The sequence below is a fragment of the Dreissena polymorpha genome, chromosome 1 (assembly GCF_020536995.1).
Source record: "Dreissena polymorpha isolate Duluth1 chromosome 1, UMN_Dpol_1.0, whole genome shotgun sequence".
Taxonomy (NCBI): domain Eukaryota; kingdom Metazoa; phylum Mollusca; class Bivalvia; order Myida; family Dreissenidae; genus Dreissena; species Dreissena polymorpha.
The window spans coordinates 105,970,709-105,986,524 of record NC_068355.1 but is presented as its reverse complement, the minus strand read 5'-3'; the positions used below and the strand labels follow the sequence as shown (position 1 = coordinate 105,986,524).

The 15,816-nt window shown below is 36.7% G+C and overlaps 1 protein-coding gene across 24 annotated transcripts in view; it reads right to left on the bottom strand.

Annotated features, from left to right (window-relative positions):
- Positions 1-15,816, bottom strand: part of LOC127865166 (myb-binding protein 1A-like) — a 277,075-nt gene that overhangs the window by 43,419 nt on the left and 217,840 nt on the right. For all 24 annotated transcript variants that reach the window (XM_052405109.1, XM_052405110.1, XM_052405106.1 and 21 more), the window contains one exon: positions 1,758-1,903. In XM_052405109.1, the coding sequence (XP_052261069.1) occupies positions 1,758-1,903 (146 nt within the window). The remainder of the gene's footprint in view (positions 1-1,757; positions 1,904-15,816) is intronic.

Genomic DNA, 15,816 nt, shown 5'->3' with positions numbered 1-15,816 from the left:
TCTTGAATATTGCAAAAGTTATGACCAAGGTTTAAGTTATGGGACACACACACACATACAATGACAGACAGCCCAAAAACAATATACCCCCGATCTTTCGTTCTGGGGGCATATAAATTTATATTTATTTTTTTTTGGGGGGGGGAGGGGGTGAGAGGGGGGTATAATGAGGGGTATGTTAATTTATTAATGATGTTTAAAAAAAAATTGGGGGTGAGAGGGGGGTATAATGTGGGGGTGGTAATTTATTAGATGCTTATAAGATGATGTTTAAAAAAAATGGGGGGAGGGGGCGGGGAGGTTGGGGGGGGGGGGGGGTAAGGATTCTGGGTATGGGCATGGGGAATTGTTTGGGTGGAAACCATTGTGGTATTCAGGTAAGTGTTGTTTTATCAAAGTAATAATAAAATGTGATCATAAATTAAGAAGTTAAACAAGTATGCAACATATAAAAGCAATATGTCAAAGGATATAGGAAATATTTGGGGTAGTACGAAAACTTTAACATAGATTTATAAATTATATGCATATTCTAAGTATAAAAGGGGCAATAATTATGACAAAATGCTTGATAGAGTTGTCTGCTCTTGTTTATAGGTTGGGGTGATGTTGGTTAACAAGTATGCAAAATATGAAAGCAATGTGTCAAGGGACGATGAAAATAAATGGGGTAGTACGAAAACTTTAACATTTGCTGCATATTCTAAGTGGAAAAGGGGCCATAATTATGACAAAATGCTTGATAGTTGTCTGCTCTTGTTTATAGGTTGGGGTCATGCTGGTAAACAAGTATGCAAAATATGAAAGCAATATGTCAAAGTACGAAAACTTTAACATTTGCACTCTAACGCAGACGCTAACGCTTAAGCAGACGCTCACGCCGACGCCATGGTGAGTAGGATAGCTCCACTATATATATTTCATATATAATAGTCGAGCTATTAAAATCAGCACAGGCTGGGATCAACCCTTTAATCAAATTTGGAATCACTTTTATGAATCAAAGTCACTTTCAAAGAATTCACTTAACAAAAGAGTTAATGGACTGAAGTATAAGGAAGATGAAATTGAAATCATATAAGTAATGCATTGATGGCCGAGAAGTGAAACAAGTGCAACAATATAGCCTATTAATTATTTTTATCCCTTTACAACTATATACTGTTTAAAGTATGATCCATTCGTTTAAAAAAAGATGTAAACACATTTTACTAAATGCACAAGAGGTTAAAATATTATCAATATTTATGATTTTTCAAGAATCCTATGTATACAGTATGCAAAATGGCAAAATTGTTGATGACAACTGTTTAAAACAATGAAAAATATAGGGCATTTCTTGCAAAAGTACTGTAATAAAATGTATGCCTTATATTTCAAACCAAGTGACAGCATACAGACTAAATATTTAGTGTTGCACCAATCAAGTGGCACAAGCCCACTCCACAAAAATAGTGATACAAGCCCTGTATAAGGCATACAAAATAGCTCATTTGTCATATCATTATGCCTTTCCGAAAACCCAATCTACATAAGTTTTTCAAGAAACTGCAAAACTCATTCAAAACAAAGACCTAAGAGACATTGCAAAATGTAAAGCTCTGATCTGAACAAACAGGACCTAAGAGACATTGCAAATTGTAAAGCTCTGATCTGAACAAACAGGAGTTTTGTGGCTATACATATTGTCTGAATTTTTTAGGACAAAAAAATTGAAACTTAATTAGTTACTAAGATCTGTTCTCATTCAGTCTTACCTCGACTATGAGCTGCAGTGCCTGTGGGGTGACATGCTCTGCCAGGGTTGCCATGACGATGTTAGCTACACTACGGGACATGGCTGATCCCTTGAACATCAGACTCAGCAGCAGCTCTGTGACCACCTCTATCCAGGCGGGGCCGTCTGCAACACACAGTAACAGCTATACCTGCACTGCATATACATAAGAAATACATATGCAAAATAGTTGTATTGTCACAAATATAATTCGTTTACTTGACAAATAGATGGAGACGCATTTTCAGGAAGTCATGTAGGTAGACTCACATTCCAAAACTCAGCTCAATATATTTAAGCATTATGTAAAAAACTCCAGAAAACGAAATGCCGTACGGACAGACAGTGCCATTGCTATATGCCACCCTACTGCAGACATTCCCAAAAGTATTTAAAGTCCACAGGACATTTGGTCCTGTGGACTTAAAAAACTTGCAGGACCGGATTGGGATTCATAGGACCAAAACATCACTTAAACAAAACAAACTAGAGCTTTGTCACAGACGTGACGAACATGCCGCATTGACACATAATATTTTGAATGTCGTCTTCACAAAAAACAGCGGACACCATGCTCAATTTTTAAAACACACTACATGACCCCTTGACCTATTTTTTGACCCAGAAAGGCCCATGTTCTAACTTGCCCTTCAGATCATCTCCATAAAACTTCTGACCAAGTTTGGTGAAGATCGGATGTAAACTACTTGAATTAGAGAGCGGACACCATGCTGAATGTAAAAAAACGCACTAAGTGACCCCGTGACCTAGTTTTAGGCCCGGAATGGCCCATGTTCAAACTTGTCCTAGAGATCATTTAGATAAAACTTGTGACCAAGTTTGGTGAGGATTGGATGAAAACTACTTGAATTAGAGAGCGGACAACATGGTGAGGTTTAAAATGCTGTTGTAGGTGTACTTAACTCATGGTCTTCGAAATCGGACAAAGTTATGACGCTGATGCGTCCCCTTACACTCAAATGTTTGGAATTCAATATTTTAATCCGAGCATCCCACGTTCCAGGTACAAAAAACACAATATGTAACACACTATCTCGATTTCAGATGGCAAAATTCAGAAATTTGGCATCGGAAGCAGACGAGGAACCACAGAGGGTACCCCGAGAACCTCTGGAATATCTTCAAGACAGAGCAATCTCTTTAATGAGAGTCGATATCACAAAATACTAGCACAGCATACGAAACCGGTGTTCATGCCTTTAACGCATTTTGCGATCTTGACCATATATCCCAAATGCAACCAGTACCTGAACAGGTTATCTTATGGTTCATAGCATACTGTTTTGAGAAAGGCTTAGCAACCCGCACGGTCAAAACTTACTTGGCAGGAATTAACTATTGGCAACAAGTACAAGGCCAAAAATCGTTTTCCGAAGAATTTAGGCTAAGTTAGGTTATAGAAGGTTATTCTCGATCAATGGGTATAAACAAGGACAGAAGACGCCAGATCACATCCGAAATCCTCTTCAAAGTAATACAGCAATTGCCAAACGTATGCTACAACTCGTATGAGGCAACTCTATTTGCTGCGATATTTTCCCTTGCCTATTTTGGGCTATTTCATATAAGCGAGTTGGTATCACCTAAACGACCAGAAATTTATAACCAAATCAGAACGTCCGACGTTGAATTGTCGTTAGACCAGTCATACATCTCAATCCGCATCGCCAAGTAAAAAACTCTTCAACACAACGCGGCGGTCACACTCAAAATTCCCAAATCAGCGGAATCAATATGTCCTGTCCAGAGAATCTGGCTATGTCACTGGTAGGTCCTGCAGCATTTTGTCATAAAGGGGGTATGCCAGTTACCAGACAGCAGGTTAACACGGTACTAGCAAAATGCCTCTGCCGTACTGAATTCGGCAACGCTTTCTTTAACACTCATAGCTTTAGAATTGGGCGCGCAACGGATCTGGCAAGGAAAGGAGTTCCTCCCAAAGTCATCGCCAAACTTGGGAGATGGACTTCAGACACATACTAAAAGTACATTAGATCATAACCCTTAAGAGTTATTTAGGGCACAGCAGCTAACAGCTGTGACGTCACTTGTGATCCATCCCAGACGGTCGCGCCCATAACGAGCTGTCAAAACCAGTATAAAACGCAGAGAGGTAACTCTGTATTTGGCGTTACCGTTCCTGTAATTTGGATTCAGGGATTGGCTCCCTTTAATTTTATTATAAGTGAATGAGGATTCTTATGTTTATTTAATACTCTAGTCTCTTATAACTCAATACTTCCTAGTGGCAGCTTTTAGTAGTATGCTTATGCTTTATTGTATGTTGTGATTGTATATATGCTGACAAGACTGTAATAAAGTAATGAACCTATATTCGCTAAATTGGGCTACAACATTATGATTTACAGTAATATAAGTGACACGTAGAAGACTTGTATTCGGATATACATGCTTATATAGTTTTATGCAGTTACACTGTGAGACCTTATAAATAACGTATACTTATATGAATAAACAATTGACCTTTGTTTTGTGTACACCCAAAATGTTATTTGCTATTGACAGAGGTATGGATTCTTGTGGACAGTATTCCTCAGCGGGCAGGAGCAAGAGCCAAAGATCGGTCGATGGAGAACCTGCGGCTGCCCACAAGCATCGCATGGTGGGGAATGGGCGGCCTGACATGTTCATCATTACGGAGGTCAATAGAAGCCAATGTGTTACTGTCCACACCGCCAAAGGTATTGGTATACCATCTGGGCGAAAATGATCTGTGCATCGACTCATGTACAAAGGAACGGAATAATATAAAGAGAGAAATTAAATATTTAAGGACAGCTTTCGCAGACACAGCAATACACTGTAACTCCAATATAACGCGGATGACGGGGTCCAAGCCACGCAACCGCGTTATAAACGGACAGCGTTATAAGTTTTGAGCTAATTTATTGCAGGGGGATATAAAAACAGGTAAAGTATAGCCTATAATATAGGTCCTGTGTATTGCCATGCTCTGTTGTCATCAGAAAATACTTGCATATAAACCGAATCGAACGATAACGTAATACATACCGCTTTTCTAATGTGCACATGCATCCGATAATCCAATATAATTACAACATCAATTACGAAAAAAATAATCTTTAACATTTATGACGAGAAATATGAGATTCATAAGCACATCCATATGCCAACGCCAATTTTCAGAAAAAGAGTACAGTGCATTATGGGACAGAGCTTTAATTGGGCGAGCGACTTTAAATTTAGATTGAATGCAATACGACACATGTACAAAGAAATGTTTTATTGCGTCATACGCGTCATGTAAAAATCGTGCTTTCCGTGGACTTTCTGATAAATGGCAAAAATTGAAGTGAATCTCTGTTAAGTATACTGCATTAGCACGTAAATAAATCGTTAGGATTATTTAATTTATTATTCGTACACGTACAGAAACAACAGAAACATTAAACATAAACAAAGATCTTTTTATTTATCAAGCATGTATAGCATATAATAAACGATAACACTGTCAAAGTTTATACAATACACGATACATACAAAACATTAACAGGTAATTCATCTATTCACTATGAAATGTGAAATATTCCGTCATCTTTCTCTGCTTGCACGAGTCTCTGGCTGCGCAGTATACTAGTTGTGCGCAGTATATTTCACAGCTGCTCCTTTCATATGGACAAACTGCAATCAAATCAAAGTAAAAATGTTTTAATCGTTTTGAATAACTTTAATTTGATAATTATTCCACTTGCACTTACCTTATTGAAAATAGCGCACTGAGCCGCTCTGATAGAGAATACATGTAATAAACACTGACTCGCAAGTTTTCACACCTTTATTGACCTTTATTGACATTACACAAGAGATTAACACCAGTTAGCTTTCTCGTGTCGTTTAACTTCTAATCGATTAAAATCGATTAAAATCGGTTAAACGGACGGATAAAGCAAGCAGGCTGTGATCGCCGCCATCTTTGAATTTTCTGAAAATACATGAAGATGCATAACATTGGTTTGAATCAGAAATGGAAGGTTGGAGAAAAAACGGGATCCAAGGACCCCCCGCGTTATATTGGACACAGCGTTATAACGGACCGCACTATATTGGAGTTACAGTGTAATCTCGGTGGACATCATTGACCGGATAAATTGGCGCTCTTCCCTCCCCAGGAAAATTATTACATCCAAACGTCGCCCGGTAAACAGGTTTGGTCGAGTGTGTGTGCAGTGGGCAAGCCGCAGCACCAGTATCACTGTGGACATTGATGCAAACATCCCGGGTTTTTTTCCTCCCGGATGGGGTGCACTTGTCACCAGTGGGGCTGGAGTTCTATCTAGACACCCTGCGGGATGCCATTATGCAATTTTTATAACCCTCAATATATAGGGCATAATCATTTGTAAACATTGCAATTTGTATCGACCAAGTGGCTAGTACTGGTTTGCTATCAGAATTTTGGGGAATAAATTGTTTCAATTTATTTGTGGCGTAAAATTCTGTGAGTGCAGGTTGTTGAATTTCTCAGTTCCACTCATTTTGGTAAATCAGTATTAATTTATAAATAAACAAGTATATTCTAGGGGTTTTGAGCTCTCCGCTGCCATTGTTTGGGGCTCCTTCGGGACAACACCGTAATGACGCAGTGGACTCACAACCCATCTCTTAACGTAAACATTAAAGCAAAAGGCTAACTGCACAGGGCGAGGCTTGGTTGGTTGGTTGCTTGCATGGTTGGTTGGTTACCCAGACTTGCAGGGGTCATGTAGATTTGATCTTTCCGGCACTACACCCTGTTGGTAAAGTTTGGTGGTTACTGGCACCGCATTAGGAGCCAGAGTGTAATTGAGTTTACCGGCGTGTGGTGTCATGGTTACTGGCAAATGGTATAACTGGTGAGATATATGGGTTATCGGTAAAGGTTGGTGTATGCCAGAGGGTTATATAGTGTAGCTGCCAGAGGGTTATATAGTGGGTCACTGGCACAGGTATACATACGCGGTAATGCTCCGTGCAAGTCAAAATTAGTAATCATCACGGCTAGGAAATTATTATTAAACACACCAAGTGCTCACAGGGTTTTGAGCCACATACTGCGGCCTTTAGGCCAATACTTATCACAGGCATTTGATAACTTTGACATACAATGATTTATTATATGTATGATTAGTTTCAACATAGGAATAAATACAATCCACGTATATTTTGGTTATTTATTGTATATCATAAAATAACTCAAATTTATTGACGTAATGATAATTTAAAAAACAAGACTATTGTCAAGCAATATAAGTCCCCTACCAGCTCCACCATTCTCAGAAATTCCCATATTTTCAGATTTAAAAAAAATATGTATTTGTTGCCATAGCAACCATCATTTTTGACGTAGGAACAAAATGAAATGACAAGCATTATGTCCATATTGCCATCTATCCATGTTCCAAGTTTCGTGAAAAATATTAAAAACTTTTAAAGTTATCGCAGGATCCAAAAAACCACCATTTTCAGCAGTATTTCTAGTCTATTTGTTGCCATAGCAACCAGAATTTTAGACATTGGAACAAAATGAAATGACATGCATAATGTCCATATTGCCATCTATCCATGTTGCAAGTTTAATGAAAAAATATTAAGAACTTTTAAAGTTATCGCAGGATCCAGAAAAGTGTGACAGACTCACAAACACACAGAGCAAAAACCATAAGTCCCCTCTGGTGAAACCGGTAGCGGACTAATTAATAAAAAATACAACACTGAACAATGAAAACAAACAAAACAACAACACACTCATAGTATTCTAAAGAAAACAAGGGCTGTTTGTAAAACATGCATGCCCCCCATATGGGCTGTCCGTTGTAGTGGCAGCCATTGTGTGAATACGTTTTTGTCAATGTGACCTTGACCTTTGACAGGCTGTCAAGTAACCTTTTTTCAAAAAGTAGGAAAAAATAGGAACTCCTTTTGCAAGAAAAGTAGGAAAAAAGTAGGAAAAAGTAGGAACTTTTCCCTCAAAAGTAGGAATACATAATACTAATTTTTTAGACACAGGTCCAGGAAACATAGCTTGAAACAGAGCAGGAGTGCCATCACATGTTCTGTATGGATACCCACTTGAAGCTACCTTAAGGGCCCAGAAGATTTTAGCCTTTTGTACCTGTTCCTTGTGTGATGGATGTACTTGCATACAGATAGATTTATCCCCACAACCCTGAGAGCTGCTTGGCTTTTGGGTACTTCCAAACAAACGCTTTTGTGAATTATCATGCATGTATTTCATGTTTTCCTTGTGTTTTTATCCATCTGCATGACTTATAAGTTGATTAGCACCAGAATTACTGCAAGATGGACTTCATTCAGACAGTACAATATCTTGCAAACTCATTGCCGGTATCTCTCTTGCACCATGATCCCAGTGTTGTTCCACTGTTGTCCAACTTCTCCATCCATGAAGGGTTAAACTTTGTTTTCCCACTAGGAATTTTAGCACTTATAGTGTATCTATGATAATTAAGTTTCAAGCAAAGCTACCCTGATAAAGAAGTATACATGTAATTAGATGCTGTTCATTTTGGTGTATCATCAAATAAGTGGTTAGAGGTCTTCTGTGTATCAATATAAAAATGGTAATTATATTGTGCATGTTATATCCTTAAGCAGAAGACCAAATTTATTTAGTGATACACCAACTTGTTGTACAAGATTAATACTAGTATATAAAGCAGTGTCAATGCTCTGCTACAGCTACATTGTGAAACCTTTAAATTGACAATAGGGTGCAGTTATAATGACTTAAGTTACATTCAAAATGACTGGTCATTGCAGAGCAGATTATGCAACTTGAGATGGGACCTAATCACCTGACATCTTTTATGACATCATTGATTGGGCAATGAAACAGTTGCACTACATTGTTTATTCCATTTTCAAATAATGGCTTTTACATTATTGATGACTTTGCGGGAGTGTAATAATGCCGTTTAATAATTTTAATACTTCGCTTTAACACCTTGAAGTTACCTCACTAGCTATGGCATCATTAGACAAGAATTGTGTTTGTCCGAAACACCGAAACACAATGACCACTATTGCGCAGCTTTGAAATAAAATTTCAATATATCATTTGGCAGGTTTAGAAATTATCTCCCTTTTAAAGCTTATTACTTGCCATGGATTGTATTTTTTAACTTTTGACCTTGAAGGATGACCTTCACCTTTTACCACTCAAAATGTGCAGCTTCATAAGCAGCGATTTTCCTTGTCCAATTGGGAAAAGTACCCGTACCGGTCCAATTGGGAAAAATCGAGTAGTGAAAACCTCAAAATTGGGAAAAATCGAGTCGTGAAAACCTCAAATTGGGAAATTGGTGTATTTGATTTTTTGCTCCCAAATACTTTAAAATTGATAACCAAGTGTTTTCAAGCTGTCAATATTATATAAACCTAGGTTCAAGCTATAGAGCTGCAAAGGGAAACTAACAAAATGTTGCTTTAAAAAAAAAAAAAAATTTTTTTTTTTACCTTTTATTGGGAATTTAAGGACAGCAATTGGGAAATTTGTATTTTTTTCGTAATTGGGAAAGTGCCGTTTACCGGTACTTTATAAAGAAGGAGGAAAATCGCTGATGAGATACACATGCATGCCAAATATCAAGTTGCTATCTTCAATATTGCAAAAGGTATGGCCCATATTAAAGTTTTCGGACGGACACACACACACAGACAGACAGACAGACAGACAAACGGTCTGACAGTACAACTGCAATATGCCACCCTACCGGGAGCATAAAAATGTATCAGGGCATTTAGGCTCTGTGCATTTATCTTTAATTACTTAACATGATGTACCTATGATATCAATAGAACATCATATCCGTTGTCATGTAATACAGAATTTATTACATTATATTTGTAAATGATGAAAACTTGGCAAAGCATCAGTTTTATCTTTTTTCCAATAACTTGTGTAATAAATTCCATATTACATAACCACTCATACAATACATATATCTCTATATCTCTAAATTCCAAACAGCAATATCATGTAAACATGCATAAGGTTTGGTCAAATTGTTTTCAATGGAAACAAAATAAAACTGGAATAAACAATGGGTTCCCTCAGCTCTTGCATCACTGGGAACTGTGTAAGGTAGTGAAGTCTGCAGTGTACAAATGCTAAGGAAGTAAACAAGGCACTATTGTTACTTAAAAAAAAAACTTGTCAATAATTTTAAAAGTTACATAAGAAATAAATATTTATGCTCCTGAAGAGGTGCTAGCAGACAGTCAGCATGGGTTGTCAGGTCTCATCTAGATGAATGCACATTAACAGGGATACAGTCATGCCATAGATTCATTCATCCTGCAAGTTTACTAAATAAACTCTTTAAAAAATAATAATTCTCCATTGAAAATGAAAAAGTAGGAATAGTAGGAAGATTTGGCAAAAAAATAGGAAAAAGTAGGATCCTTATGAAAAAGTAGGAAATAGTAGGAAAAAGTAGGAAAAAGTATGACCGCTTGACAGCCTGCTTTGACCTACTGACCTGAAAATCAATAGGGGTCATCTGTGAGTCACGATCAATGTACCTATGAAGTGTCATGATCCTAGGCAAAAGCGTTCTTGAGTTATCATCCGAAAATTATTTTACTATTTCGGATCACCGTGACCTTTGCCCTTGTGACCTCAAAATCAATAGGGGTCATCTGCAAGTCATGATCAATCTACCTGTGAAGTTTCATGATCCTAGGCATATGCGTTCTTGAGTTATCATCCGAAAACCATTTTACTTTTTCGGGTCACCGTGACCTTGACCTTTGACCTAGTGACCTCAAAATCAATAGGGGTCATCTGCGAGTCATGATCAATCTACCCATGAAGTTTCATGATCCTAGGCGTATGCATTCTTGAGTTATCATCCGGAAACCATTTTACTATTTCGGGTCACCGTGACCTTGACCTTTGACCTTAAAATCAATAGGGGTCATCTGCGAGTCATGATCAATCTACCCATGAAGTTTCATGATCCTAGGCGTATGCGTTCTTGAGTTATTCAAAAACCATTTTACTATTTCGGGTCAGCGTGACCTTGACCTTTGACCTAGTGACCTCAAAATCAATAGGGGTCATCTTTAGTCATGATCAATGTACCTATGAAGTTTCATGATCCTAGGCATAAGCGTTCTTGAGTTATCGTCTGACAACCACCTGGTGGACGGACCGACAGACCGACACACCGACCGACATGAGCAAAGCAATGTACCCCCTCTTCTTCGAAGGGGGGCATAAATATTTAAACCAAAATGTTAAAAACAATGCAATTATTCAATTGGAAATTCAACAAGATGCGTTTTTGAAACACAATGTCCCCCTATATGACGTTTGACCTTGAAGGATGACCTTGACCCTTCACCACTCGAAATGTGCAGCTCCATGAGATACACGTGCATTTCAAATATAAAATTGCTAGCTTCAATATTGCAGAAGTGACATTACATGAGCAATTTTGACCCATATATTTGAACTTGAAGGATGACCTTGACCTTTCACCACTCAAAATGTGCAGCTCCATGAGATACACATGCATGCCAAATATCAAGTTGCTATCTTCAATATTGCAAAAGTATTCATAAAATAAGCGATTTGGGCCACATATATTTGACCTCTGACCTTGAAGGATGACCTTGACCTTTCACCACTCAAATTGTGCAGCTCCATGAGATACACATGCATGCCAAATATCAAGTTGCTATCTTCAATATTTCAAAAGTATTCATAAAATAAGCGATTTGGGCCACATATATTTGACCTCTGACCTCAAATGATGACCTTGACCTTTCACCACTCAAAATGTGCAGCTCCATGAGATACACATGCATGCCAAATATCAAGTTGCTATCTTCAATATTGCAAAAGTATTAATAAAATGAGCGATTTTGGCCACATATATTTGACCTCTGACCTTGAAGGATGACCTTGACCTTTCACCACTCAAAATGTGCAGCTCCATGAGATACAAATGCATGCCAAATATCAAGTTGCTATATTCAATATAGCAAAAGTTATTGCAAAATGTTAAAGTTGGCGCAAACCAACCAACCAACAAACCAACAGACCAACCAACAGACAGGGCAAAAACAATATGTCCCCCACTACTATAGTGGGGGACATAAAAATTGTATACTGGAAGCCAATAATTATTGTTCTTAAAACAAGTGTTTTCAGATCAAATAGTTATTTGTGACAGTGAAGAATTTAAATAAACTATTTTTACAAAAAAATCACATTTATACTTGCTAGGAATCAAAGCAGTACCTAAAACAACAGAACATTTTTGGGATATCAATTACATCATTTAAAAGACGAAGTTTTTAAGCACAAAGCAATTATCGGAATTAAGAAAATTGCAATGACAAATGTTTCCAGGTCACAAAGGTTGCAACGGGTACCCGAAATATCCGATGATATCGGATCCAACTTCAGATTCGCGGGTACGGATCCACCCCTGGAACTTTCGGTTCCCGATATTTATTTTCATAGTCGTATGTAACCTAGCGCTGTTATCACAAGTTGTGTTTTTTATACAGACTGGTTCTGTTTAAAAGATAAATCATACGTGTAATAGTCAATATTTATTGACGAGTGACAGTCAAATAGCAGATCATTCGAGACCCTTCGGCTTTTATTGTATAAGAGTGTCATTGGATATTTTGTAATGAGCCCCGCAAGCAAAACTAATTCGAAATCATGGAGGATTTACACATTACAAATGCAATTCCTAATGGCAATAAGTAAGTTTTCAATCCTTATTGTCTTTCTGAGTTGTATTAAAAATCACGGTAGTGGATCCAGTGTGGCTTAAAGGTTATTCAGGTAAATTTTGCATAATTTCGCGACCTGTCAAATTGTGTTCCTGCATCATGTAATGTCTTAAAAGCTTCTTTCGTCATATACTAAGTTTAAATGCTATCTTGTGATGAAAGGAACCTCAGTTCCCAGTGAGAGAATCTTCTCCACGGCAGGAGACCTCGTCAGTGCTCATAGGGCTTGCCTGGACCCGCACAATGTTGATATGTTAATTTTGTGAAAACAAACATCAAACTGTATGAACAGTGAAAAGTGTATATTAACGAGCAAACTATTAAGTGAATAAACCTTAAGGTTTCGTTTTGTTTTGACATTGCTAAAATTTTAAACGAGAACTTTGTTATGTTTTTTGTTGATAAATGTTTAATGCTTTGTAGTCAAATTATACTTCTAAAACATTGATTTCTTTAATTTAGACATACAATTCTCTTTTTTTCTTCTGAGAAATCCGGATCCAAAAAACTGTAAGGAACCATATTTGAATTCGGATCCGAACAGATTTTTTGGAATTGTTGCAGCCCTTGTCGCGAAATTATGACAACTAAAAATTAAACTTCAAATGTCAATAAACTGTTTACAAAGATATATAAATCAATGAAAAAGCACTATGAAGCCAAATTTGATCCAGAATGAACTGTTAATACCCCAATTGCAACAATCTGAGTTGCAGACCGTGTTTTTGTTTAACCGTAAAAAACAGCTTTAAGCACAAAGGATGAAGTGTTCAGTGCTGTAAGCAGTAACATTTCATGAATATTAACCAAACAAATGCTTTTTTCAAGTTTTAATTCTTTGAAATAAATGCACTTAATCTCTTGAATTATTTGCCGGACATTCGGACTGGCAATATAATATTTTTAATCGGACCTGTCTTAAAAACGTCGGTCAGGTCCGACGGTGTGGCACTTTTGGGAATGTCTGCTACTGGCAAATAAAAATTAGTGGGAAAGCTCAAATGCTGGTTAATTTGTTTGTAAAGTTTCACCCTTCAAGCAGTAATTCATTTTGGATAACAGGTGACACAAGTTTAACAATTCAATTTTTTGTGTGTAGTAAAACAGGGTACAAATCTGGTTTTGACGGAAAAAAAACAAAGCAAAATATTAAGGTGCTCAAGTTCACCTGAAGGTCATTATGTTTCTTAGTTTCAGCCGTCTAGCAGTAATATGTTTTAAGTAACATGCAACACAAGTGAAAATTGTATTTATTTATTTTTATATAAAAAGGAGACTTTAATAGTTATGTCAAAAACCTGAAAACCAAATTATTAAGGTTCATATTCAGGTGAATATGTTTGCCCTCGAGTTATAGTTTTTTTTTAGAACATACAGAGTTGTATTTTTTTTTTTATAGGCTAATATCTCTGGTTATGTGCAATGTATACAAACCCAGGGTTCATACAGATTTTCTCCTATGAAATTCAAGCACTTTTTAAGCACTTTTCAAGGGAAAAAATCCAAATCCAAGCACTTTTTTAGTCCGACCTACTGAAAACTGTATATTATTCTGTGGACAATACTGACAATATTTTCGCTAAATTGGTCTCTTCTTGCCTAACATTCTATGTGAATTTCAACAGTCTGCACTACCCTGCTACAGTAACAACTGTTAAATCAAAAGTAAGATATTTCATTATGATATAGTAATTGACCAAGACATTACACATACCAAAAAAAACCGGTTATTTGTATTGAATATCATTATGTATTCTAAATGTTACTAACAGATATTCCAGTGGTATAATATAGCTGCTACAAAATGTTAAAGACAATTATGCATCTGATACAAATTAATTCTGAAGTAAAAATAGAAAACTACAAATGTACAGAATCTCGCAACGGCAATATAAAATGCCATGTATTATTTGAGGCTTGTAAAAATTATACTTATTAAGTAATTTTCTACAGCAGGTACACATGTACATGTAAAATCTGTTATAGATGCAATAGTGCACTGTATATGTTCAGACTGAGAGTCTGCACTCATTTAAACAGATTGCAGTTTCTTCACAGTATCATCTAATTTATTTGACAATCAGTCAAGTGAAACTTTTTTGTCTTTTTGTCTTTTGCAGTACAGTCAACTCGCCAATAGGGGGTCACACCAATAGGGGGTCACTATTGTGTATTTCATGAAAAAGTATAATCAAATCAAAAACAATTGTTGCATAGTGTGTCCCTTGGATAAATGTAAATTTTTACAAATTTGTGAAAAGATGCTCCAACTGTTGATTTGACAGGGGAGATAATGCTGTAAACAGTGATCCTTTATTGGCGATAGTGAGTGATTTTGTTTACGTCATTTCATTATAGGTAATGTTTATTTATTTTCAATGAAACCTTTTTAAAACTGAAATATGGTTAAATGACAGCGTTATAAACTGTTTAGTTTTTAGTTTTTGTGATCATATGATATTTTTCATTGTTGTACTTTCATTGGTCATTTTTGCAAAAAATCAGAAGTATACTGTGGCAAAATAATAATACAGAAAAATGATATAATAGCATTTATTTTTAAATCTTGTCATATATACACAAAAGCAAAAAGACCAAAATTTTAACGGAAATATTTAACGTTTTTTGGCATTTGATTCTCTATTGGCAAGTTGATAGTACATCTGAATTAACTGGGTTAACCGAATGAATTTGCTTCACAGACAAACTGCATTTTAGGTGGCTTTTCAACGCTGTTTCCCCCATACTGTCAATCTATACCTGTTCTGTGTTCTTTACAATATGCTTTGACTTTAGAATCAGCATTGTCAACAACCCAAGGGTACTTCAAAAGCCACCCTTTCTGAAAAATACACTTATTCGCTGGCATATTTCAACTTGTCAGCACCGTAATGGCATAATGCGTACAACAAAAACCAAAGTAGACCAATTGGCGGAAGATTAATAGTAGTTGCCTCCCTTACGTTCTAAAACATGTACCAACCCGTACCGATCCAGTACCTGCCCGTATGAATTAGATCGGAACCGTCATAAATCGTGAAAAAAACTAAGATTTCCGACTCACGGAAATTAAATATTTTTATCTGTTTTTCAAGCACTTTTCCAGCCAAATTCAAGCACTTTCTAAGCATTTTTCAAGGCCATGGCTGAAAATAAGCACTTTTAAGCACTCCAGATCGTTTTTAAGCACTTTTCAAGATAAACCTTGATTTTCAAGCACT